This window comes from Aspergillus chevalieri, chromosome 8 (assembly GCF_016861735.1).
Source record: "Aspergillus chevalieri M1 DNA, chromosome 8, nearly complete sequence".
NCBI classification, from domain to species: domain Eukaryota; kingdom Fungi; phylum Ascomycota; class Eurotiomycetes; order Eurotiales; family Aspergillaceae; genus Aspergillus; species Aspergillus chevalieri.
This window is the reverse complement of record NC_057369.1, coordinates 1,802,763-1,828,956: the sequence shown is the minus strand read 5'-3', so window position 1 is coordinate 1,828,956 and position 26,194 is coordinate 1,802,763. Positions and strand designations below refer to the sequence as shown.

Genomic DNA, 26,194 nt, shown 5'->3' with positions numbered 1-26,194 from the left:
AACACCGCCAGCATGAGTCCTGTCGATAAATCGTCCATGCTATGGGCGCGAGATGCCATTTCCGACCTCAAATCTGCGCCAGAGACCTTTTCGAGCTGGGACAAATGTATGGCCAAGTCCTACTGCAAATGGCCCGTTATCGTTGCAATCATTGTCGCCGCTGTCATCATTATCGCGATCTTGGCTTGTGTCATCAATTGTCTCTGTTGCGGAATCCAATGTTGTACCGGATGCTGTCGTTGTCTATCCTGTTGCTGCCCATCGCCGCGGAAGAACAAGGGTTCTCGAAAGCAGTACATGGATGATGTGTCGCCGTATCACCAGCCGCCGCCTCCCATGCCACAAGCAACCGTTTATCAGCCTCCTCCTCCCGTGGCCCCACCTACGTATCGGGGTGCCCAGATCGCGCGATTTGATACTCCCAGTAGCCCAGCTGCATCCAAGACTGGATTCAAGGTCAACGAAGATGCTTTGCCTGAAATGCCCACCTGGGATAATGCTCGAACCAGACGGGTCGAAGACACCAGCAGCCCCCGTCCGGAGGATATGGAAATGGAACCGTTGAACCAGCCTCGCCGATCCCCATCTGTTCCTAGATCCCCTGCAAGCTTCATGGGCCCGCCTGCCAGAACGGGTACCACACCTAGCTTCTATGGTGAGCAGAACATCCATGCGCGACGGTCTCCGGGCCCGCAATCTCCTCCGGCTGCTACTGCCCCGCTTTCGCCATATGATGAGCCTTACGGAGACTACCCATATGGTATGTCACCACCAGGCCCAACTCCGGCTCCGGCTCCGTACGCGCCTCGACAGTACACCCCGATGCCATCGATCTCTCCAGCACCTGCCGCCTACACTCCTTCGCAATATACCCCTATGCCCTCCACCATCTCCACCCCTGACCCTGTACCTTATCGCCAGCCGTCTCCTGGTGTTGCTGTGCCCTACCGTCAACCCTCTCCTGGCCCTGGAATGCCATTCCGTCAACCATCCCCTGGTCCTGGTGTTCCCTTCCGGCAGCCCTCCCCCGGCCCTGGCGTGCCGTTCCGCCAACAATCACCTGCAGTGCCATTCCGCCAGCCCTCCCCGGGATTCCCCCAGCCACCCAGCTACCGCGGACTATCACCAGCTGCTTCTCCAGCGTCTCCACCACCGGCTTTCTCAGAGACGAATAATGGCCCGGGCAGGCCCCCGAGTCTGTTGCAGAGTGGACGGAAGCCTTCAGTGAATTTCTAGAGGGGGTTCTCTAAAAGGATTACAGCATCTCTGGTTTTATTGATTTTATGAAAAAGGAAATTGTTTTTTATGTTATGGTTGGGTTCTGTATGGGTTGTTCGGGTTCGGGTTTGACTGATTTCTTTTCTTCGTTGTGAATAACTTTTCTCTTCTCGATCTTCTATTAGTCCATTATGTCCATGTGCACAGGGTGCACACAATACCCACATAGCACCCACTTCTCTTCTTTCTACGTCATACATAGTTATAGTACATGGTTTAATCACTTAGACAATGCTATCAACACATACCCTATCCTATCCAGCCTCTCACCGGCTTACTTCCCACGGCAAGTGCCAGATAATAAGCACAAGATACACCGTTCCTCGTACGCCACAGGGAAGATTACAAGTATCACACCGCGACAAACACACATCGACCATCGGCACACACCGTCCAATCCAACTGAAATGTCAACATGGGACTCTGCATGACGATGCCACGTGGCTGGCGCTTGCTTGCTGCTGCTATCGTGTGTCGTGTCGCCTCATCTCATCTCATCTCATCGCATTTTGAAATCAATAGGCAAACAAGGACAGTGGATTTTTATTTTGGTGTAAACATATCAGATATATAGATCTGGTGGCTTTGGCATTTTTTTTACTGTCGGATTGAGTTTTGGAGCGAGTGCAAAAAAGCAAAAAGAACAGCGACATGCCTTTTTATGTATGCTATGTTTATGCTTCATCGAGCCCTGCCCTTTTCTCCTCTGAAAATAGGCTAAACAAAGCGATGTACTGATGATGGTGGTTGTTTTTTCTCGGTAGACCCTCAAAGTCAAATACGAGAACCCCGGGGCCTACGAGCAGTACGGGAGGGATATTCAAAACACGTACGTTGTCCTTTCTCTCTCTCTCTCTCCCTCTCTCTCCTATTCCCCCTCAATAATATAGGCCAAGCTAATGATGAAATCGCAGAGTTAAGACCAAATACGGCGAGAAAGGCGCCTGGGATTTTAAGCAGCTCATTGCGGAGCCTGGTTCGTTTCCGCCGACGCAGTTTACGATGTATGCATCCCCTATCTTTGGTACATATGTGTAGATTAAACAAGGGGTTAATAATAGATGACTAGCTTCGAAGTGCCGGAGGACGTTTCATTGGATGAGTTGTTGGAGGTTAAGTTGGGGGAGGGTGTTTCTACTGATATTCAGGGGATTTGAGTGATATGTTGACATTGTATATTTGCGTGATGAGATCAGTGAGGTGTGGAAGGGGGTGTAGGATAGGATAATACTACTGGTTCTAAATTGAATTTTGTATTAGAATATCTAGATGTGTAGTGTAGCATGTATCATATTGGAAGGAGGTTACTCTAGCGAGAAATCGAATTCCTTGAATGCCTCCTTGAATGCATTCGCGTCTGCCTCTTCCTCATTCTGCGACTGCACCGCGTCTTTCCAGTGGATTCGCTTTTCCAGACCCATTAACTTGGCCATGACTCTGCGGCCGAATTGGAGGTCGAAGCGGAAGTCGGGGGTTAGGGGGAGGATAATACATCTTTCTTCTGGTTTAGCGTCTTTTCTCTGTTCCTCTTCAGAAGAAGGAGCCCAGATCCAGACGCGGAAGAAATCACCTGGTTCAGCGCTTGGATCTTCACGTGCAGCCTCAGATGGGGGCTCGAATTTGGGATAGCTCAGATTCTCCGCTTCGACCTTGAACGCCGCCTCGACAAGACCGCGCGTAATCGTGTCGGAGGCGATGGGGACGAATTGCCAGTGGATATGGATGCCGTTTCCGCGGCTGACTTCGAATGTTACCGCGCCGAGTTTATTACTCGCGTGTTGCTTAAGCATAGAATGTAAGGAGGTGCGGTAGCGCTGCATTTCGATGTAGGTGGACAGACGGGCTTCTTTATCTGTGATTGTGTTGAGAGTAGGTGTGTGCGTGAAGGGGATGATGAGGATGTGTGATGGGAATCCGAGTTCAGGAAACGTCTTAGCGGATGGTAACGGCCCCTTTGCGGTGGTCAGGTAGCATTCGTTTCCAATGGAGGTGACAAGATGTGTTGCGATGTTGGGGTTGGATAGACAAAAGAAGCACTCCTGCGGTCCTGGAGGGGGTCCTCGCGCGCGTTTCCGGGGACGCTGGCCGTGGTCCTCGGGGCCTGCAAAGCGATGGTACGATTCACGCTGGCTTGGGAGACCTTTGCGCTTTGTTTGGACGGGGCCCAGCGGGGAGGCGGTTGCACCCATGGGCACAGTGAGTGGATGGGGTGCCTTGGGATCAAGGCTGAAGGCGTACATCCATTTTTGCTTCGAGGGGTTGTTGTAGGATGCTAAGCTGAGGAAGCGGGTTAGGGGTTTAGCGTCAGGCTCTTCTTCGCTGGGCATGTGGAAGAAGGGTTCACGTTCGTAGAAAAGGTCGTCTGAGGTTGAAATGTGATAGCGTGGCTTCAAAGTTGAGCAGAGGTCTGCAAGAGGTTGTGTTTCTTCTGTGGTAGTGACATCATCCTGAAGTTGGACTTTGGACCCTGTTCGGATTCCCTTCGGCCATTGGTGTGTGATTAGGATGTCCGCATTATTTGTTCCATAAAGAGCCCGCACGTCTGCATCTGTATACGCCGGGTGAAATCTGTTACTCTGTTTTCCAGTCTCCAGTGTTCCACCAAGAGACACGAGTCTTATTCCTTCTGATGTCTTAAGGGTGCCGCGCTTCCCCAGGAAATACAGGTTGGAGCACACCTCATCCTTTGCCTCTATTCTCTCTACCACCCGCGTCGGAAGTGGCCTGCTTCCGAGGCCGAAATAGGTCGGAAGAGGGACGACAATAGTCTCCTGTAGCAGTGCACTGACCTCGTCAAGTTCTTTCTCTGTCGTGCAGTCGCCGAAGAGGTCGCCGGCAATGATGGCAAAGGAAAAGTTTTGCTTGGCTTGAAGCTTGGCGAGCTTAGTAAAGACTTCTCGTAGCTCGCAGTTCACATTTCCAATAACAATTCTATTCTGGTTAGCAGAGCACGTACAGAGGGCTTACAGTGTAGACTTACATTTTGGACGCCATTTTCAGATGGAATATGATATCAACATCCCATACACGCCTCAAATCTTTCGCCCCGGGTTTAGAATCCAATATCAGCAGTAATTGGATTGAAATATCTCTAGATGGTAAAAGTGAAGGACGCCCGCTTAGTCTGTTCTGGCAACGCGGCGAACAATCGCTATTTCCAAGAACGGAGCTTGGGCCAGCTTCAGTCCACGTGATATATACACTAACCAAGATAGGCTAGCGCTGGATACAAACACCGAGCTAATCTCCGCACCGGAACAACCTCGCTCCGATGAATTTTTTTTGATGGAGCAAAAGATCCAGACATTTCGAGATATCAACAAGATACTTTTGAGCCGGCGCTGCTCATATTTTCCAGGATGGTAGCGGCGTCGACGAATTCACGGCCCCAGTCCGTGAAACGGTTAAGAAACAGCACGAAAACTACCAAAAATCATCGATTCGAGCCCTTTTCGCAGCGCGTCGCAAAGCTTAAAATCGACCCGATTCACCGTGTGCGCCGGCCGAGTTTTGGCGAAGAGGGAGATGAGACGTCTTCATATTTCAGATCGGCTTTCGATCACTGGTGCGAGTTGAATCTGTCCGAGAATTTCTCCCAGTTCGCCCGTCGAGTTAGCCCGTTATCCGAGAGTCTCGCTCAAATTTTGTACCATGAAGATAAGATTATGGGATTGTTGGTGGAGGGTATTGAGAAGAGGGACCAGCATTCCATGGAGGCTTTCCTGAGTCTGCTTGCGCAATTTGCGAGGGACCTGGGTGTGCGGTTTGAGAAGCATTTCGCGACTGCTGTGACGTTGGTGGCTTCGGTTGCTGCTACACATCCGGAGGTTGAAGTGGTCGAATGGAGTTTCTCCTGTATAGCATGGACTTTCAAGTTCCTTTCGAGGCTATTGGTTCCGGACTTGAGACAGCTCCTGGGTATTATGGCGCCGTATCTAGGACGAGAGCGCCAAAAGCCGTTCGTGGCCCGTTTCGCCGCCGAGTCGATGTCCTTCCTTATCCGCAAGGCCGGCCTTGTCTATTACAAGAACAAGGAGCCTCTCGAGCTAGCGACATCCTTTTTACTGAACGATCTACGAGAGACAGCGGCTAGTTCGAAGAACGTCGAGACATACAAAGAGGGACTGATGGCGATGTTCTCAGATGCGATCAAAGGAGTCAAAGGAGGAATCCATTCCAACGGCACTGATATCCTGAGCTGTTTTCTGGAGAAGGCATATGCGGAGGATGATCTAAAACGTGGACTAGGATTGGAAGTCGCTGGTGGTATCGTCATCAACCTTTGCCATGAAACGACTGCCGCAACGTTCGAGCCCATTCTAAACACCGTCACATCATACGTCGAGACCCATTCCAAGCAATCGGACAGTCGCCGTGCGGAGATGTGCTGTCGTTTGCTGTTCCTGTGTGTTACAACCCGCAAGGGTTGTAGGGTGAACAACTGGAAGACCGTTCACGAGACTTTGCTCCTCTTGCTCCAGAAGGCTGCGGCTGCACCGAGTGCGTATGCTGGCTCGATGCCTCAACTTCTGACGACGGTGGCCTATGCACTTCAGGTGTCTCGTATGGACGTTATGCTGCCATTCATGCGTCCTCTCATGGACGCTGTAGCGAACGACAAATTTTCAGCCTACTTCTTGTCTTTTTGCGCCACCTTTTCAGAATATGGAGCTGAGAGGTTCCATGGAGTTGTTCTCCCTTATTTCCAAAAGTAAGAATTTAATACCCTGGCTTCTTGACCATTGAATGCTAATTTAATGCAGGTTCGTCAACTCTTCATGGCGTGAGCATGAGTATGGACTGTGCTTGACAATATTGCGCTTGAACCATGCCGGCTGTGTCACCTCCGAACCATCTAAGCCTGGCTACATTACTTGCCCTACCTCTTGGAAGTCTCGTATAAAGGAGGCGTTGAACCAATCCAGCCCCGGCGTCGCGGAAGTCGGTTTAATGAATGCATACTCGAAGCTTCCGAAGGCTATATCACTGTTTTCCGAACCATCTATTCAACCTGATCTTGTCCGGAGCCTGCACGATCACCTATCCCATGCATTGAGCGATAACGAACCCGAGCCATCAGTCACAACCAAGTTCTTCCTTGGCCAAGGATTCAAAGCCTACGTCGACCTTGCCACCGGGTCCGGCGACCTTGATCTGAAGCTCTGGGATTCTATCAAGCACATGGCCACGAAATACTCCCGTCTCCCCTTCTTCCTTCATGCAGTTTTATCCTATGTTTCAGCTTGCTCAAAGACTTCCTGCTTCAAGGATTCGATATCGGATGACTTCGCTAATGCCTTAATCACGAACCTTGCCGGCCCATCGCATGAATCACGATTGCTGTCTCTGAAGATTCTGCAACAACTACTGCAGGCCACAGGCGAAGATGCCTCTCCACTATCTCTAGCCATTGAGATTGAAGAGAGCCCTCTCAACATAGACACTGCCCGTGTCATCTCCATGCAACTACGCAAGCTCGTCATCCTTTACCCGCAAATAGTTTCCCGCAGATGGATGGCAACTTTGATACCACATTTCTGCTTTGGTTTGTTTTCGAAGAAACTTGGTCCTCTCTGGGATGATGCGGCCGAGGCTTTGAAGACGATTAGTGAGCATTCAGAGGGAGAGAAGATCGTTTCGGACATCGCGATTCGATGGCTTCATGAGCGTGACCCCGACGTGCCTGACGAGGGGCCCGAGGAGGACGATATCAACCCCCGCGACTTTGGAGAGTACCAGTGCTTCAACGCCGCGAGAATTGAGAGAGTACAGGGTGCAAACTTTTCAGCTACAGTGCAGCCGGTTGCAGTACTGCAGCGGACCCTGGAAAAGGAACACATCTTTGCAGAGGTTCTCCCCACTAATCCTCGCGCTCACGCTCTTAAGGTTCTTAACGCAGCCCCCATGGTAGCTGAAAAACGATCTCGTCAAGTTGTTCCGTTGTTCATGTCATGGGCTCAACATGATGAGGAGGATACTGCGCACTTGGAGCCGGAGTCTGATTCGTCGGATATGCCAGCGCATGGGGAGTATGTTCCCTGGGGCTTCAAGGATCGATTGTCGTTCCTTGCCCTCTTTGGTCGATTCATTAATCCCAAAGTCTTGTTCAAGGCACCTGAAGTTCACGATGCGCTGCTAGGATTGCTTTGTCACGGTAACTCCGAAATCCAGCGATTGTCCCTCAAAGCTTTGTTCACCTGGAAGTCGCCAAGCGTCGTGCCGTATCAGGAAAGTTTGTTGAATATCCTGGATGAATCGAGATTCAGAGATGAATTATCGGCCTTTGTCCATGTCGGCAAAGACAATAGTACCATCGAGGAAGGACACAAGGGCCAAGTTTTACCTGTCCTTCTAAGGCTTCTCTACGGTCGAATGATCTCAAAGGCGAGCGCAAACGCAGGCCAAGCAGGACAAATTGGACGGAGAAAGGCTATTCTGCGAACTCTGTCCCACTTGCCAGACCAATACTTTGCGCTTTTCATGCAGGTCTCTTTCGGGCCTCTTGGGGAAGTGCAATTGGTTAAGGATGGTGAAGTTGACCAGAAGCCGTTCGAGCAGGAGCTTGCTAGCCTTAGGAGGCAGATGGGTTTGTTGAAATTGATTGAGACTGTGTTCGACACGCTCCAGTCCCGTGTAGCTCCATTCGCCGAGAGCTCTTTGAATGTGGTCCTGTACTGTCTCGTCAGAGCGTGCCGAACTCTCGAGAAATCGCAGAACCCCGGTGCTGCTGAGGAAAAGGTCCTTTTGGCACTACGCAACCTTCGGCACACATGTATTCGATGCCTTGAGCTTATCTTTTCTGTCTCGCTGGATCGAGACTGGACGCCCTACGTTCGCATTATTTACGAGGATGTGATCAACCCTAGATTGGAGAACTTTGCCGTCGAAACGGCCCAGGGTGTATCGGGTCTTCTCCGGCTTTTCCATACCTGGGCTTCTTCACCCGGATCTTCCTTCTACCTTGTACAGGAGAATAAATTTGTTTTGACGAAGGTTGTTGACACTCTTGGGGTGGATTCAGCCCGTGATGCCGTCAAGACCTTTGTGATGGACGAGGTTTTGGTGCCACTGATCGAGCACGCTAGCGGCAAGAAGTTGGAAGAGGAAGAGGAAATGAGCGATTTCTCGCCAGAGGAAATACGCTCGACTGTCCTGTCGCCTTACATCGAACATACCCTTTCTCACCTCGGTCGCCTTCTCAAGAGAGGTCCCTCGCGGCCTGTGCTGGTGTCGGGCGTTCAAACCCTGTCTCTCCTTGCCCCGTGCGTCGAGTCTTCAAGCGAGACCTCAAGTTTGATCAGCATTACGACGTACCTTCTCCGCCAGCCTGCAGACCGTGTCTCCCCCAAGACTAAGTCGGGCTTGTTGCGCATTCTCGAGCACTTCTTACCCCTTTACAAACCCAGTGAGGACCCGGAGCTTTCTCAATCCGTATTTGAGGCTATCTCGGCCACCTTCGACTACTTTAGAGACGACGCGAACCGAGAAGTGCTTTCAAGAGTATTCAGTGCATACGCGAAACATGATCCCGAACTCGTCGAGGTGGCCCAGCTGTGCGAGGACTTGAATTCAAGATCTTTCAAAAAGCTTGGAGCGGACTACGAGCGCCGCCTTCAGGCCTTCAGAAAGATCAATGAGGATATCTGGAACAGCTTGAACGCGAAGCAATGGCGACCATTGCTTTATAACATGTTGTACCACGTGAAAGACGAGGAGGAGCTGGCTATCCGATCTAGTGCCTCTTTCGGATTGAAGCGTTTCATGGAAAATGCCATTCTTCCAGCTAATGCAGGCGCCGAAGATTTCGAGGCGCTTGTGAGCAAGACGCTATTCCCTGCTCTACAAGGCGGTGCCCGTCAGAAGTCGGAGCTGATTCGGTCTGAATTTGTGACCGCGCTCGGTTACTTTGTCAAGCTGAACCCCGAAAGGCCTGCTGTTAAGGATTTGCATGTTCTCCTTGTTGGAGATGACGAGGAAGCGTCCTTCTTCAACAACATCCTTCATATTCAGCAGCACCGCCGTCTCCGTGCTCTGCGCCGCTTGGCTAGTGAGGCTATTAAGGGCGAGCTTCAGGCAGTGAATATCAGCACTATCTTTCTTCCGCTTGTGGAACATTTTGTGTTTGATGACGAGGAGGGAGATGAGAATACCCATAACCTGATTGCTGAAGCTGTGACGACACTTGGAACTCTGGGTGAATCTCTTGACTGGAATCAATTCAGGAACACCTTCCGCAGATACCGTGGTTACATGGAGAGCCGGCCCGAAATGGAGAAGAATGTTCTGCGACTCCTGGGTAGAATGTCAGATGCCCTGACGAACGCGATGAATCAGTCGAAACCTCCGACCAAGTCCGATGGCGACGACGACGGCAACGACGACGATGAAATGGCAGATGACACTCACGCCGTGGTGCCTACGAAATCCACCCTCGCTCGGTCCCTCCCGTCTGCCACTAAGGTTGCCAACGAACTGACGACGAACTTCACACCCTTCCTGACCAACTTCATTCATTGGAAGGATGAGGCGCAGATGAGCCTGCGTTTGCCAGCCGCGGTTACTACTATCAAGTTGCTGAAGTTGCTGCCCGAACAAGACATGGCAATTCGTTTGCCGCCTGTCCTCTTGGATGTCTGCAGCATCCTGAAGAGTAAGTCTCAGGATTCTCGTGATACCGCGCGGAAGACGTTGAATGATATTTCTCTTCTCCTTGGACCTGTTTATTTCGGCTACATTCTCAGAGAACTGCGGAATACTCTCAAACGGGGTTACCAACTCCACGTTCTCTCGTTCACGGTGCACTCGATGCTTGTTGCTACCACGGACGACTTCAAACAAGGAGATCTGGACTATTGCTTGCCTGATCTGGCATCCGTGGTGATGGACGACATCTTTGGTGTTGTTGGTCAAGAGAAAGAGGCGGAAGAGTACACCAGCAAGATGAAGGAAGTCAAGAGTAGCAAGAGCTACGACTCAATGGAGTTGCTCGCCAAGAACTCTACTGTCCCGAGCCTGTCGAAATTGACCAGACCGTTGCAGGCTCTCCTACAGGAGAAGCTTAATGCCAACATGGTCAGGAAGATTGATGAGCTTCTGCGGAGAATCGGGATCGGTCTCCTAAGGAACCCGGGCGCAGAAAGCCGTGATCTTCTGGTGTTCTGCTACGAAGTCACTAAAGAATCGTATAAGCAGCCCGTTCAGGATGACGATAAACCCGCTGCTCCTGGTTCTAGCGAGTATCTCTTGATCAAGTACGAAGGTGCCAAACGGGGCGAGAAGCGCGGAACCACGTCGTCATACCTTTACAAGCTGAACCGATTCTCGCTTGATGTCTTGCGAGCGGTCCTTAACAAATTTGGTTCTCTGCTCACTCCAAGTAACATGGCTGGCTTCCTCCCGATCATTGGTGATGCTCTGGTGCAAGCACACGAGGAAGTGAAGATCGCTGCCCTCCGATTGCTGTCAACCATCATCAAGCTTCCTCTGCCTGAAATTGACAACAACTCCCACGTATACTTCACCGAAGCCGTCAAGGTCATCAAGGAGGCGCCCAGCACAAACACCGAAGCCTCCCAAGCAGCCTTGAAGTTGATCTCGGCCATGTTGCGCGAGAGGAAGAACACCAAACTCAGGGAGGGTCATCTTTCCTATCTCCTCCAGCGCCTCACATCCGATATTGAAGAGCCCGATCGTCAGGGTGTAACCTTCAACTTCATCAGAGCCGTCATGGCTCGCAAGTTCGTGGTGCCGGAAATGTACGAACTGGCAGACCATATCGCAACCATGATGGTAACGAACCAGACGCGCGCAGCTCGGGATCTGGCACGGGGTGTCTATGTGCACTTCCTGACTGAGTATCCTCAGGCCAAGGGTCGTTGGACCAAGCAGCTTAGCTTCTTGGCTAAGAATCTCGAGTATAAGCACTCTGATGGTCGTCAATCGGTTATGGAAGCGCTGCATATGCTCTTGTCAAAGACGGGTTCCGAACTCGCGCAGGATATCGTGGGTACTTTCTTCTTGCCGTTGGTCATTGTCATGGCAAATGACGATGCGCCTGAGTGCAGAGAGATGGCGGGTGCCTTGCTTGGAGAACTCTACAGCAGAGCTGACCGGGAGCAGTTGAAGACAATTCTCGGTCCTATCCGCACATGGCTTGAGCAGACAGACAACATGCTCCTTTGCAGCACCGGTTTGCAAGCCATGAGAATCTATTTTGAGGTCGAGGAGACCGAGAAGGAAAAGCAAGCACGATTCGTCACTGGCCTCCTCCCGGAACTCATGCAGCCAGTCCTCAGGGACGAGTCAACTGAGAACTGGGAGACGCTCTATTTCTCCCTCCAGCTCTATATTAAGCTCTGCAAGACAGTTCCCTCCATCGCCTTGTCTAAGAAATGCGCTACGATCTGGTCTTTCATCCGCGAATGCCTCTTCTACCCACACGCCTGGGTCAAGACTTGCGCCGCAAACCTCGTAGGCATGTGGCTCGCAGACGTCGCCAAGACAAATGCAGCCAATGGCTACGGTTCGATTCCTCTAGTCGGAAGTGCAGAGCTGGCTCTAGACAGAGACGCGATGCTGCAATTACTCCGTGCCAGCATGCGCTGTCTCCGGACTCCCGGTGTTAGCGAGGAACTTGCAATGCAGACAGTCCGCAACATCGTCTTCCTCTGCCGATGCAGTGCCCAGAATGGCCTCGAATTCTCCAACTTGGGAAGCAAGGACGCGGAACTCGACGAAAGCGACTCCGAAGACGAAGACGCCGAAGCTGATGCCGACGCCGCTGCCGCCGAAGCAAAGACAAACGGACACGCCGACGGCGAGAAGGAGAAGGCAACATCCAAGACCGCAATCCGCTACGTCTTCGAACAAGCCTCCTTAATCCTGCGCCGCGAACTCGTCAATACGCGTGCGATATCCCTCGTACCCAGGACCGCATCCATCGGTCTCTTCGCGGCTCTTTGTCGTCACCTCGAGGCGGAACACATCTTGCCTTCCCTCCCGATTATCCTCCTTCCCCTGCAACATCTGACCGACTCGTCCATTCCGGCACCACGTTCGTCAGACTTAGAGTTCCGGGAGACTTACAAGGCCCTTGTGTCTAACTGCCATGAGGTTCTGGATCTTATTCAGAAGAAGTTGGGTACGACTGAGTTTATCACCCAGATGGCTGCTGTGCAGGACTCTATTCGGGAGAGACGTGAAGGTAGACGGGTCAAGAGGCGTATTGAAGCTGTTACAGATCCTGAGAAGTATGGACAGGATAAGAAGAGGAGGAACGACCGGAAGCGTGACAGGAGAAAGGAGAAGGGCATGGAATTCCGTGGAAAGAGACGGGGTTGGTAAGGAGGTTGATTTTTGCTGTATACATTTTTTGCCCATGTTGGGCTTATGACGGCGTTTATGGGAAGCATAAAAGGGATATGATGAATAGATTCTATGTTTTAGAACAATGGTACAGTTCATTAGTTTCTAATAGTACATGTGCAAATCATGGAGTAGGGTGTATCATCAATGTGTATAGCAATGTCCATCCAAAACGCCTCTTTTGGTCAATGCGAACCCCCAAAACATTCATCAAAACTTTTCTAGCATCATCATCATCATAACCACAACTGGCCGACTGACTGGTCATCATTCGAGATCACTTCCAACAATCCGTTACGATTGTCCATCACCGGACTTCTCCCCTTGACCATCCCTCTTAAACGCAACCCCATCATCCCAAAACTCCATGTCACCTTCCAAGTAACCCCTCGTGACCTTGTCCCCCTGCTTCTCCATGATATCCTCCAACGTAGTCTTCTTATCGAAGAAGATGTTCAGATGATCAGCGATAACATGTCTGTTATGGCAAGACGGGCACCGAATCAAAACCGTCCCCTTGTGATATCCATGCTTAGACATGCGGTGCGATGAACGTTCTCCGCATGGTTTGCAGGTGAAGGTGATTTGGTATGCGGGTTCTTGTTCGCGGCGCAGGCGGTTCTGTTCTTCATGTTGGGCGTCGGATTGCGCATCTGTTTGGCGGTCGGTGAGAGGTGACTGGCCGGTTGAGGAAGAGGAGGAGGAATAATTGAATCTGAGTACGTGGTATGTGATGGTTGGTCTCTGGGGCTTTGGGAGTTGTGTTGAGGATGAAGGTAGGCGGTTGATCAATTGGGAGAATGGGCGAATGGTTGTGCGGGAGATAGCTGTTCTAGGGAGAGAGGTTTTCAGAGCCCGGAGGCCGTAGGACAGCGATGAAGGACGCATTGTGAGATGTGTTAAGCAACGGTAAACAGTTAACAGGAAATCGATTGACTGAAGATATTTGAATCAGCCGTCGGAGGCGATGACGGAGTACAAAAAGCTTCGCCGGAACCACGTTTCTCCGGCCTCTTTCACTCCGCGGCGAATCTCCAAATCAAGCTCCAACAACTTTGCAGAATCCGGGGAAATGCTTCGAAAACGCAGAAGCCAGCTTGGTCGTGCTGATATTTCGAATCGTTACCCTCGCTGAGCTGTGTCCCGATTGTCGCTCTTTTCATCGAACTGACCCCGCGATACTTTGCTTCTTGACTGCCCCGCGTTGAGCTTCGGAGTATCGAAGACTTGAATCTTCAAGATGGCGATGAGGGCCAGGAAGAAGATTCATGCACCGCGAAGGGTGAGTGTGCTCTCTTTTTATTGAGAATCTGTGCTGGATTGGGCAAAATCTCGATGCTCATGGTGGCTGAATAGTGAAGACCACCATCGACGATTTCGCTGCCAGACACTCTAAGACGGCGATAAGCTAACTGAGCTACGTAGGGTATGATGTCTAACAACGTTAACACCTTTGACGAAACGTGGGATGTCCTGGCATCGTCCTTGAGAGAGATTCACACGAAAAATGCGTCCTCACTCTCCTTCGAAGAGCTATACCGAAAAGCGTACCGGATCGTATTGATGGGGAAATGTGGAGACCTTTACGAGCGGGTAAAACAACTGGAAGGGGAATGGCTTGGACAAGAGATTCAGAAACGGATCACTGCGTCAATCACGTCGAGCCTACTATTGGCAAAAGAGCCGGTTGACGTTCAAGACCAGTCAAACGAGAGACGGGCCGCAGGAGAAAAGTTTTTGTCTGTGTTGAGAGAAGCGTGGGAAGACCACCAGTTGTGTATGGGCATGATCACAGATGTTCTTATGTACATGGTTGGTTACATTGTCGCTACTCTGTTCTGTCATATGTCTAAGTTAACGTGTCTTTCTTTGGATAATAGGACCGAGTCGTTACTACGGAACACCGGAAACCGTCCATCTACGTCGCAACTATGGCCATCTTCCGCGACTGTGTGATACGGTCGAATGTACGCCCCGATTCAGATTCCGTGGTTGGTGATGTCTTAAAGGATACCGTGCTGTTCATGATTCAGCTCGAACGGGCAGGACATGTCATCGAACGACCATTGATACGACATTGCATTTACATGCTCGAAGGGCTATACGAGACCATAACAGAGGAAGAGTCATCAAAGCTATACCTAACCATATTCGAGCCGGCGTTCATCGAGACGAGCAGAAGTTTTTACCGGACAGAGGGGCAGCGGATACTGGAAATGGCAGACGCGGCTACATTCTGCAAGATCACCACAAATCGGATCGCAGAGGAGCGGGAGCGATGCCTATACACATTATCCACCCTTACGGAATCGAAGATCAAAGATGTGCTGGACGAAGAGTTGATTAGCAGACACATTGCTGAAGTCGTCAACCTTGAGGGCACTGGTGTCCGGAGTATGATCGATAATGACCGGGTTGACGTTCTGGCAAGCATCTACGAGCTCAACTCCCGAGTTGACAAGAAGAAAGCGCCTTTAACATTGGCTGTGCAGAAGCGGATAGTGGAAATGGGGCAGGAAATCAACGCCTCAGCGACTTCTGCCCAGTCCACAAAGCCGGGTGAGAAAGAAACAAACGGCGATAAGAAATCTGAAAAAGAGAAGGAGAAGGAGAAGCCCATAAACCAGCAAACAATGTCTGCCATCAAGTGGGTGGACGATATTCTGGCCCTCAAGAGCAAATTCGACCGGATTTGGAAGGAGTCTTTCAAGCAAGATCAGGGCATGGAAGGTGCAATGATGAACAGCTTCTCAGAGTTCATTAACTCGAATTCTCGTAGCTCGGAGTACCTTTCTCTGTTCTTTGATGAGAACCTGAAAAAGGGCATCAAGGGCAAGACGGAGAGCGAAGTCGACTCTCTTCTCGACAACGGTATCACCCTTCTTCGTTATGTTAAGGACAAGGATCTTTTCGAAACATACTACAAGAAACACCTTTCCCGCCGTCTCCTCATGAAGCGCTCAGTCAGCATGGACGCAGAACGACAAATGATCTCCAAGATGAAGGTGGAAGTCGGAAACCAGTTCACACAGCGCCTGGAATCCATGTTCAGGGATATGACTGTCTCCGATGACCTAACTTCCAGCTACAAGGATCACATCAAGAAGACCGGCGACCCTGATCAAAAGAAGGTTGATTTGGAAATCAATGTCCTCACCAGCACAATGTGGCCGATGGAGATCATGTCGAACAACAAGGATGGTGAAGTACAGCTCCCGTGTATCTTTCCGAAGGAAATCGAGAGCACCAAGCAAAGCTTCGAACAATTCTACCTCAGCAAGCACAGCGGCCGAAAGCTCTCGTGGCAAGCCAACATGGGCACTGCGGATGTCCGGGCAACGTTCCAAAGATCGAACGGCAAAGTGCAACGACATGAACTCAACGTGTCTACCTACGCCATGGTCATCTTGGTCCTCTTCAACGACGTCCCAGCAGGAGAATCCCTCACATACGAGGAAATCCAAGCACGAACACGTATTCCAAACCATGATTTGATCCGGAACCTGCAATCGCTTGCCGTCGCGCCCAAGACAAGGGTACTGAAAAAGGAACCAATGAGCAAAGACGTGAAGCCAACAGATAAATTCTTCTTCAACCACGACTTTCAAAGCCCGTTCATGAAGGTTCGAATTGGCGTCGTCAGCGGCGGAGCCAATAAGGTAGAGAACCAAGACCAGCGCAAAGAGACCGAACAGAAGATGAATGAGGAGCGTGGAGCTAGTATTGAAGCTGCTGTTGTGCGGATTATGAAGTATGCTCTTCACATTTCCCAGCTCTATCACCAGTCGAATGCTAACAGATTGCAGACAACGCAAGAAGCTAATCCACTCGCAGCTTATGAACGAAGTCCTTTCTCAGTTATCTGGCCGTTTCTCTCCTGACATCAACATGGTGAAAAAACGTATCGAGAGTTTGATTGATCGTGAATACCTTGAACGTGTCGCTGAGGAACCCCCTACGTATGGGTATATTGCATAGGCCATATCCACCTCATTTCCATGATTCCTCCTTCTCCATCTCCTTATTTATTCTCGATCTATACTTGGCGATAATGCAATATGACATGGGTTTAGCACGGCGAACGGTGGCTCTTTTTACCCTTTACTTGTTGAATGTGGTGATGACTGAATGCTTTTGGACGAATCTCAGTGCCATAAAGTACTGTATATAGTGCTTACTTGCTGAATATAACAAACAAACTTGAAATGTGTTCTGTCCATAGTAAACCCGGAATCTTCTTATTGCTCTTTGATCTAATTACGACTCGAGGCAGACTAGGTCCGAATCATTACACCGAAGAAAGCCAAAAAAATAAAAAAATAAAAGCTGAACACTTCTTCCATCGGGATGTGCGTGAGGAAGTTGCTCTCTCAGAATACACGCCTGCTGTAGTTATGATCTATTCATGGGGTCCTGGTATGCCCCACGACGACAGTAACTTCAATGTCTTGGTTATGTTCAGCCTTCCGGGAGAGATATTAAATAAAATTCATTGGGTGCTTACCAAGGAGGAGCTAGTGCCTAGCTTCAGCTTGCGGTAGCTCTTAAGTTTTTCTTTTGACCTATTATTTAGCACCATGCTGATCGGATTCATGTAGAACGACGTTGGCGCTTAATGACTATGGCCTGAATATCCTCACCTAATGAGTACCAAGTTTCGATACCGAAATCAGTAGCTTCTTTTTTTGCCTTTTAGGTACGTGGGTGACCTTGGAATCTATTCTATAACGAATTCTGACGATTCAACCGCATCCTCGCCGATCACCCCCAGTTGCCCTGATGTTGTCATATTTGGATTGTGGCATGAGCTATACAAACTGGACCTGAAAAGACGGATTAGTTAGAATATGGTCTTCTTAAGCAGAAAATCTTCCAAGTCGTCTAAATGCCCGATTTTACAATCAAAGACGCCAATTTTCGTGACAGCCTTGACAGAAGCTTTGGCGGAAACTCGCTCTGTATGGAAATGAATGCTGTTGATATAACGAACCAATTTCTTTGCATTGTGGTTCGAGGAATCTGTGACGCCACAATATCGACGAGTGGCAAGAGCATGCTGCATCCGTCACTGCAGCATTTGCAAAAGAATTGTTGAGCTGGGTACAACCAAGTGATGTTGATACAGATAATCCGGTGAAGGTTATACTTGATGAAGGCCAGTACACGTATCGCACTGTACACCTTTTGTGTCTAATAGGTTTGTAGTTCGTGACATTGTTTCAAAAATAAGAAAAGACATCAGAGATGTCAAATCCAACATATCGAAGAAAGAGAAAGTCAGACTCCTCAACTGGCTCACTTCAGTTAAATACGGTTCTACGCATACGAATTACATCCGAAGACGACAGCCAGACACGGGGAATGGTTACTTGAGTCTCCCAAATAGCAGGAATGGCTGACATAGAGCAAGGGAACGCTGTTCTGCCCAGGCATTCCTGGCGCTGGGAAGACAATACTTGCGGCAATCGTCGTGGACAGTCTGCTCCATAAATTTCGAAACGATCCAAGTATTGGGGTTGCTTACATGTACTTGAACTTCCAGAGCAGCAAGCACAAACATTTCACACTCTTCTTCTGAGCGTCGCGAAGCAGCTGATCAGGCAATCATCATCCATGCCAGAGAAAATACGAGATTTATACGAGTATCGTCAATTTAACGGGACTGCACCATCCTCAGATGAGATATTCAATATTACCCGACTGGCCTGTAAGTTATACTCATGAGTATTCCTTGTCATCGATGCTCTTGACGAATGCAACCCATTCGTTCGATCAAACTAGCCGTCAAAAATTTTTGAGCTGCAATCCTGTGGTGATATCAAGCTATCCGCCACATCGCGATTTCTCAATGACATCGCAAACCGAATTGGGTATATTAAACTCAAGGTACGTGACTCGGTTAACGACGTGAAAAAGTATTTAAATGGAAACATGTCTACCCTCCCTTCATGCGTGATGCGGAACAAGACCCTACAAGACACCATCAAAGAAGTCCTTGTAAGATTTGTCGATGATCTGTCGATGGAACATATGTTCCTAGCTCGTTCTACAACTTGAAAATTTCCTTAGAGAACAGTTATGTTTCTGCTCACACAGCTTTACTTGAGCTCTCTCTGTGCTAAAGTAAGAGAAAGAGCTATTTTGGACGCCCTTGAACAGATTCGACGACAGAAGCAGGATCTGTTTATTCCATAAAGCACAGAGTACTATCTCTAGCATACGATGGGGCAATCCATCGGATGGAAGTCAAAGTCCGGGGCTCAGCGACCTTGCGCAAAATGTGCTTATATGGATAACCCACGCGAAGAAACCCCTAACTGCAATGGAGCTTCAACATGCACCCTCAGTGAAGCCTGGTACAAGTGTACTCGATGAGAAGAAATTCAAGACCTCAATGACATGATCTCCGTATGTGCAGGGCTCGTAACGCTTGATGAAGAAAGCCAAATCATCCGTTTGGCGTATGACACGACAACACAATATTTCGAATATGCATTGAAGAGAGTGTGGTTGTCAAACGCAGAAAGTGCGATTGCTAGAATCTGCATGACATACATTTCATTCGACACTCTCGAGAATCCATCTCGCGAAGGCAATATTGTGTCAAGTTTTCCATTTCTGCAATATGCCGTCGATTACACGTTGACACATATGTTTCAGGTGGTAAAGTCGTCAAAACGAGCGCATACTCTTTTTCGAATTAACAATTGGTTTCTCTCGCGCTTGAGCAAACTTACAGATTGGGTCTATCATGATAATAATGATGATGGCGACGATTTAAAGATGATCCGGGGGCAGGGGGGCTATGGCAGTCCTTTCCACGCAGCCTATGCTCAAAGAGACTCATACATCGAGTAGAGATTCCTCAGCCATGAACCAGACGCTAACTTCAGGGTCAACATATATGCACTCCCTTGAATGTGGCCACAATATTTAATCGGTGGGAAGTCTTCGAGCTTCTTTTGAATTGGTATACAGGTCACGTGGTCACGTGACACGACGTACACCCGACTGATGCAATGCCTACCCCATGCGGTATAGCGCATCACAAGACTCGCACATGGTTCTCATCTTTCCGATCTGAATCGCAAAACTTCACCACAAAGCATGACAGGTAACGAACCACGGGTCGAACGATATATTTGTTTACAAACTGCTATCTCCAGACAGTAAACAAGAATAAGCATGGTGCGGTATTGACAACAAAACTTGCATACAGTAGTGTCTCGTGTCTGTCTTGTCTTGCTCTCACTGTGACATCATTGGTCTACGACGTAATAAATGTAACAGTGCTGCAAGAAAGTTTCCGGAGAGAGGTTTTGCCGGGGGGGGGGGATTACGGGCGCTAGGGCTGCGAGTGATGACCAATTACAAAGTAACTTTCGCGGGGGCTATTGTGTCGAGACTCTTATGCGCTGAAATCCTCCAGGAGCAGGATAACCAATAATGATAGTCAGGAGGATGTAGATCAATAGTGACATGAGGGGCAGCGGCTGCGAAATCCCCTCATCGGGCGTGATAAGATCGGGCTCACCGACGGTCGGCCTCCGCACCATCGTTAGAAGTACATAAAAACGCTCCGGAGAATACATGCAGTTACTGTTTCCTATTTGTATGCAGTTAACAATGCAAAAGCCAGCGCACAACATATGGAGCGAAGAACTTTGCGAATTAAAGTGTAGACATGTGACCTCACCTGACTCGTCATGTGCCCTGTCTGACTTTCTCCCGTCGCTTGTACGGAAATGCGATTCGAATCGGCCGGCGTCTCACTCAAATAAGCTCAGCTTTACTTTTCAATCTCCCAATGAGATTGGTTCCCCACGCCAGTTTGGCCTGTTACCAGCTGAAACCGGGTTGCGACCGCAATCAGTATCCGATCGTCGACTGTGGCGGTGGTATGCCCACACACTAGCGAGGACTACCGAGCACGATCCATGATTATTGAAGACGATCGGAAATAATAGTCGCTCGGCAAAAATAGTCGATTTGTACCTGCACACCCCCCATCTCAAATTAATCGGAAAGGAAAGTGCAATGACGTCGATCCCGGAAGAAATAAATAAAGCTAGGAGAGTTATTGAGCTAAGATCACTAACCTCCATGCGCTATGGGAACGTGCTGCCGCTAACAGGGATCGAAACTTCTTTTTTTTTTTTTTTCCCCTACAGACTAGTGAAAGGTACCCGGAGGATATTCATTATTGGATAACTAGGCGCTCATGCACTGATTTGCAGCACGGGGAGCTTCGTTAATATGACCCTTGGAGATATGCTCGGAAAGGGATACGCCCCTAGCCAATACCCGAGTACGAAGAGTATGGAGTACTGCAACCCTGGCCGTGGCCTGCCGGAATGTTGAAACGTGCAAAGTAAGGGCAATGGGAGAATTAACGCGCGTTTGAAGAGATTGAACCGCGATGAGAACAGTGCTTGAGAATGGCGGGTAGGGCTTCATTCCTGTGCTGTTCTGGGGAATCTTCACGCCCGTCTACGGAGGACGGAGGGAGATTCCATACAGATTGTGCAGGATACCTCAAAACTCAAATCGACTTTGATCTCGTTTGAATAGTACATCTTGCATTTGGAGACTGGCAAGGGACACGATAATTGGCCGTTTCTGTACGGGTACGCATCTGACAATGGTGAGGTGATCTTGGAACCAGATCTAGTCGCAAACCGGATTTCCTGATGCGCTGCTCTGCCCCGAGATTACTGCGACAATGTTCATCATTACCCGAATCGACATGGTCATGACATCTATTCTGGGCGTCGCCCAGCTTGCCCAATCGAGTGCATCGGTGCGTGTTTCCCTGCTGATCAGATAATGTGAAGAAATAAGGCCGGTGAAAAGGCATGTGGACATTTTCCCAGATGAGTAGGCGAGATACCTGGGAAAATCTCCGTACTATGTATGTACTCCATACTGTGTACCGCGAGAGGGCAAATGCAGATGACAGTTATCTGTCCCTTGATGCTCCTTGCGTCATGTCCTTATTCTTATCCTGTTTCGGTCGGCCCAAGTGATTCTCCGATGTGGGGCGTGACTGTGGGGAACGGATAAGATTTCGATCTTGAGAATTTGAGGCTCATTCCGAGCTTTTTGGCCTTTTGACTGGACAATGGCTGTCGATTATTGACCAATAGCAGGGTTGTATAATAGTAATTTTTTTTCTCTCGGTTTTCTCTTTCTGTCCTAGGGTTTGGATGGAGCTGCATACAGTACGGAGTAATAGTGAAGTAATAAATTTCTATACAACCTCGCATATGCCAGGACCATGCCAGGGACCTGACAGGAAACAGATAGTCTGCAGTACAGAGCGTAAAGGGCAGTCTCAGAAATGTACTTACTATGTAGAGAACAAAGAAGTCAGAGTGATGACAGAATGTCGGTAAAATTGGAAACGGACCAGAAAGCGAACAAGAAGCAAAAAAGAAAAAGCTGTCACCCGTGAGACGAGTGTCAGTCAGCCGAAACGCACAGCGGTTGCTGAGCAGCGAAAGAGACGGCGGCAAGGGAGTCCCGGCAACGAGGGCCTCTAGCCGTTTCGGGTTAGTCCCTTCCTGCAACCCTGTCGGTGCTGCCGTATCAATACTGTCCGATACCGTAATTTACATGGCCAGCTGTGCAGTATACAACTGTCCAATGTGCCTACCATCTGCCTATGGACTGCTCCCATATACTCCGTAGGTACCAGTGACTTGTCCCTCTGCAGGTAATCAGAGGCTGCGAGTATTGTATCTGTACAAAATCTCCCAGTATTCTGTACAGGACATACAACTGGACGTATCTAAGCTCGTCGCCCATCTGGAGATCGCTCCCCACTCCGGCGTTGCCATTGCAACAAGTTTGGTCATCCCTTCAGCTTCACACCTTTTTCTTCTCTTCTTGAGACCTCGTTTTTTACTGCTTTTTCTTCCAGGTCCTCCCCTCCTTTTCTCTCTTCGATTTCTTTTTTTCTCCAATCCTCCTGTCGTTTTTCCCTTGCTCGACAGTATATCCTCCGACCCTATCCCTTTCTTCCTTTTTGACTTTCCCATGCTGCGTCGCTTCTGCCCCTCCTCGTTCCTATTTGGTCTTGATTGCTGCTCGTTTCGGTACGTCCTGCACCCTGCACCTCTCCAGAAGCCAGAAAAGGATTATTCGGGGTTTATTGTTCTGAAGGCTAACGTTATTGTCAATTTTTTTTTTCTTGCGAGATAGAACCCTCCGGTGACGAGAACTGATTTTGATCCTCCTCCGCTCCCACCCCCTCTGGTTGCACTCCTTGCTCTCCGATACTCCTTTTACTCGACGTTTTATATCTGCCGGTCATGGCCCTGTAATTGTCGATTTTAGCATACGGAGGAGTGCCGGCTGCAATTGTGGTCTGTGGCGCTCTGCTTCGAACGAGCCGTGTTTGGTCAGCTTCAGCTTGAGCGAAAGGATATATATCAACTATTGCAATTGGATGTCGAGGGGAAAAATAAAAAAAAAAGGATACACAAGCAAGAGAATCTATCGGATACCACTGGCCAGGTTGTGACGGCATAGTTGAACATTCTGTCTGAGTTCTGTACTACTGCACAACCAAACGAGACGAAAACGCAATGGAACATTCGTCCCCGTTGGCTGCCATGCAGCCTCCATCTGTCATGTTTGGTCACTGTTTCCGTCCCGAACCAACGTCGTATCCGTCGTGCGGTCCCAGGTCGGGCATTGGAGCCAGTTCTTTCAACTTCAAAGACCTGTCCATGAAAAAGGGCGGCGACTACTTCAATATGAAACCGGTCCGGGGCACGTCGCCAACCGCAAGCCTTGCTGCGGACTTGTCTCAGAATTTTCATATCGATCAAAGGTGCGTGCGTTCGTTGCTTTGTTTCTTTCTTTGATTGTTTTATATCCTTTCTTTAACCCTTTTCATATGTTTTGTTTTACCGGGACAAAGAGTTGACACCAAAATAGCCCTCAATTGGCAACGCCCAGACGGTCTTTGTTCTCTTCGAACCTGTTTTCACAGGGCAATGGTAAGCCGATGCAACATCGGACGAACTGCTTCAAAAACGGTTTATGCTTATGCGTGTTTTACACATAAATAGAAGATACCATGACCACTCCTCCGATGCCATCTTCGCCTGCTGCCGCTATGGATGGTATGGAAATGTCTCCTTTGCCGCACAAGCCATCGTTTTCCGTTGCTCGGGATACCGACATGAAGTCTCCGAGCTTGGACATGGATTCGCCTATGCGGACAAGTGTCCCCAGTCCGCTGCAGGATTCGCCGATGCTGCAAAAGGAGAACCTTATTGAGTAATAATCCCGACGTCCAGTTGGAAGGACACTTGTCTAACTGATCGTTACAGGAGAAAACGTCCTACCTTTCTGCGTCCCTCTCTCGCGAAGAGCAGAGCTCACTCTTACCAGATGGGGATGAACCGTCCGGCCCCCGAGAGTCAAGCTCCCCCGTTCCGATTCAACAGCCGTGCCCATGGAAAGACTTCGTTGAGCAATTCGGCCTCGCTGGAGGATCTGTTTGGGGAATCTCCGCAACGGGAACGACCCGCCTTGCGCCATCACTCGTCTGGTAGCCTTGCCATGAATGCGCGATTGCGCGGCGGTCTGGGAACCAGTGGAAGCCACGCCAAGAGCTGTGGTTCTCCCGCGTCGTCGATTCGCAAGAGCTCCAACCCCTGCCTGCGCCCTCGAAAGCTGTGCAGACGGTCGTTGAGTATGTTTGAACACCCACAGGACGTTGTATCCGAAAAAGAAGCCAACTACACCACAAATGCACCGCTTCCGTCGATCCCCGATATCGACATTGAAGGAACCCCCTCCCTACAGCTGCCTCACTTCATTCCGGAGGACCAGGGAGATTCATTGGCTCGGATCAACAGGGAGACCCTGCTGGAGGTTATGGACGGAAAGTACAACGACCGGTTCGATCACATCTTGGTTATCGACTGCCGTTTCGAGTATGAGTATGAAGGTGGGCACATCAACGGAGCGCTGAACTACAATGACAAGGAGTCGCTGGCCGCTCAGCTTTTCGCGGAACCGAAACCACGGACTGCACTAATCTTGCATTGCGAGTACTCCGTCCACCGGGCTCCGATCATGGCGAAGTACCTTCGTCATCGGGATCGCGCTGTCAACATTGATCAATACCCGAACCTTAGCTATCCCGATATGTACATCTTGGAAGGGGGTTACAGCGCTTTCTTTGCTGAGCATCGCTCGTTGTGCTACCCCCAGAACTACGTTGAAATGAACGCTAAAGAACACGAATACGCTTGTGAGCGCGGTCTCGGTAAGGTCAAGCAACGGTCCAAGCTCAACCGTGCGCAGACCTTTGCCTTTGGGGAAAACTCACCTGAGATGGAAGACAGCCCAACCGGGCGATGCCGCAACCCTGGCAGCCGCTTCTTGGGATCTCCTTTCGGGGATAGTCCTGCTCCAGGTCGGAGTCCTGCTCGCCGCATGCTTTCCTACTAAACGCTACCAACCTTTTTGATACCCAAAAGAACAGAAAACGAGAAAACCCAACAAAAACATCTTGCATTGACTCTCGGATTTCTGTACGGCGTTCTCGGTTGATTTCTTTTTTTTTTTTTTTTTGCTCGTGTTATACCAGCGTGACAGCTTTTTTGCCATCGCATTTTCTTGCATCGTTTCGAGCGCTCTAGTGAGCCATTTCGGACATTTTATTACGGCTGACAGTGGTCAAGGATCGTAAGAGTACTATCCTTGGACTATCTTTTCTTTATCTGTTATTTTCAAGGGAGCTTCAAGGAGCGGCTATTGAGCGCATAATTGGGCCTTGGCAGGCAAGCGTCTTCATTGTCGACTCCTAGCTCCCGTCCACTCGTTTGATGAATTTCGGTTTCATTGCATCTTTACCACGTTTATCGGTATCTCCTTTGCTCTGTTTTTGGGACAAGGTGGACGACTCCTTGATCAACGACAGTATCCGATTATCACATTGCTCGCTCGAGTCGGACATTCACTGATGACCACCTTGGATTTCATGACCGGATATCTTTCTGTTTGTTTTGACTGCCACTCACTTAGACTATTTCCTATGTTTTGTATACGACCTGTCTCACGTCTCACCTTGATCACCTTGATTTTGACCTCAAGTCAGCCAGATCACATCTACGTCTGAACATGTTTTGCTCACGATCTTGCTTTTTTTGCCTAGTCTTTGGCATCTCCCTTTCTTTTGGATTGACGATTTCATTGTTACCACTTTTTACTCCTCTCTTCCCGCTTCCCTGTACCATTCTTTCCACCTGTGGAGCCACTGCATTTCTCTTGCTGTACAGATTTCTGATTACAGGCTGGACCCGCTACTGGGTTTCTAATTTTGTGAAGGCCTGACCTCGCCCAACGCGAGGATGTTAATGTGCATGAGATGGCAGCGCTAACTGTACATATACCACATACCCGACAGCTAATGGGATCAGCTTGGGAGGAAAGGATATTTCCTTTGTTGGGCTATGAATGAATCAATTTCAATTTCAATTGCATCCTATACCAGTAGTTCCTGTACGGAGTAAACCCAAACGCCTAACAC

The 26,194-nt window shown here is 49.4% G+C and overlaps 8 protein-coding genes across 8 annotated transcripts; 6 read left to right on the top strand and 2 right to left on the bottom strand.

Annotated features, from left to right (window-relative positions):
* Nucleotides 1-12: 12 nt before the first annotated feature.
* On the top strand, nt 13-1,236 carry ACHE_80614A (uncharacterized protein; the record flags this gene model as incomplete). The annotated part of the gene is made up of 1 exon (XM_043284004.1): nt 13-1,236. One exon carries the CDS (start codon nt 13-15, stop codon nt 1,234-1,236), a length of 1,224 nt encoding a protein of 407 aa, XP_043141227.1.
* A 693-nt stretch (nt 1,237-1,929) lies between these two features.
* Nucleotides 1,930-2,435, top strand: ACHE_80613A (uncharacterized protein; the record flags this gene model as incomplete). The annotated part of the gene is made up of 4 exons (XM_043284003.1): nt 1,930-1,941; nt 2,043-2,107; nt 2,193-2,282; nt 2,348-2,435. The coding sequence occupies 4 exons, from the start codon at nt 1,930-1,932 to the stop codon at nt 2,433-2,435; spliced, it is 255 nt and encodes an 84-aa protein (XP_043141226.1).
* Nucleotides 2,436-2,582: 147 nt separating this feature from the next.
* On the bottom strand, nt 2,583-4,272 carry ACHE_80612S (CwfJ domain protein; the record flags this gene model as incomplete). Its single annotated transcript, XM_043284002.1, has 2 exons — nt 2,583-4,209; nt 4,259-4,272. 2 exons carry the CDS (start codon nt 4,270-4,272, stop codon nt 2,583-2,585), a joined length of 1,641 nt encoding a protein of 546 aa, XP_043141225.1.
* Nucleotides 4,273-4,637: 365 nt separating this feature from the next.
* On the top strand, nt 4,638-12,621 carry UTP20 (putative HEAT repeat protein (DRIM); the record flags this gene model as incomplete). Its single annotated transcript, XM_043284001.1, has 2 exons — nt 4,638-5,989; nt 6,042-12,621. The coding sequence occupies 2 exons, from the start codon at nt 4,638-4,640 to the stop codon at nt 12,619-12,621; spliced, it is 7,932 nt and encodes a 2,643-aa protein (XP_043141224.1).
* Nucleotides 12,622-12,936: 315 nt separating this feature from the next.
* Nucleotides 12,937-13,530, bottom strand: ACHE_80610S (DNL-type zinc finger protein; the record flags this gene model as incomplete). The annotated part of the gene is made up of 1 exon (XM_043284000.1): nt 12,937-13,530. The coding sequence occupies one exon, from the start codon at nt 13,528-13,530 to the stop codon at nt 12,937-12,939; it is 594 nt and encodes a 197-aa protein (XP_043141223.1).
* A 352-nt stretch (nt 13,531-13,882) lies between these two features.
* Nucleotides 13,883-16,620, top strand: CUL3 (cullin family protein; the record flags this gene model as incomplete). The annotated part of the gene is made up of 4 exons (XM_043283999.1): nt 13,883-13,924; nt 14,068-14,454; nt 14,523-16,393; nt 16,449-16,620. 4 exons carry the CDS (start codon nt 13,883-13,885, stop codon nt 16,618-16,620), a joined length of 2,472 nt encoding a protein of 823 aa, XP_043141222.1.
* Nucleotides 16,621-19,041: 2,421 nt separating this feature from the next.
* Nucleotides 19,042-19,500, top strand: ACHE_80608A (uncharacterized protein; the record flags this gene model as incomplete). The annotated part of the gene is made up of 1 exon (XM_043283998.1): nt 19,042-19,500. One exon carries the CDS (start codon nt 19,042-19,044, stop codon nt 19,498-19,500), a length of 459 nt encoding a protein of 152 aa, XP_043141221.1.
* A 3,731-nt stretch (nt 19,501-23,231) lies between these two features.
* Nucleotides 23,232-25,113, top strand: nimT (putative tyrosine protein phosphatase MIH1; the record flags this gene model as incomplete). Its single annotated transcript, XM_043283996.1, has 4 exons — nt 23,232-23,479; nt 23,587-23,648; nt 23,721-23,931; nt 23,985-25,113. The coding sequence occupies 4 exons, from the start codon at nt 23,232-23,234 to the stop codon at nt 25,111-25,113; spliced, it is 1,650 nt and encodes a 549-aa protein (XP_043141220.1).
* Between the last annotated feature and the right edge of the window lie 1,081 nt (nt 25,114-26,194).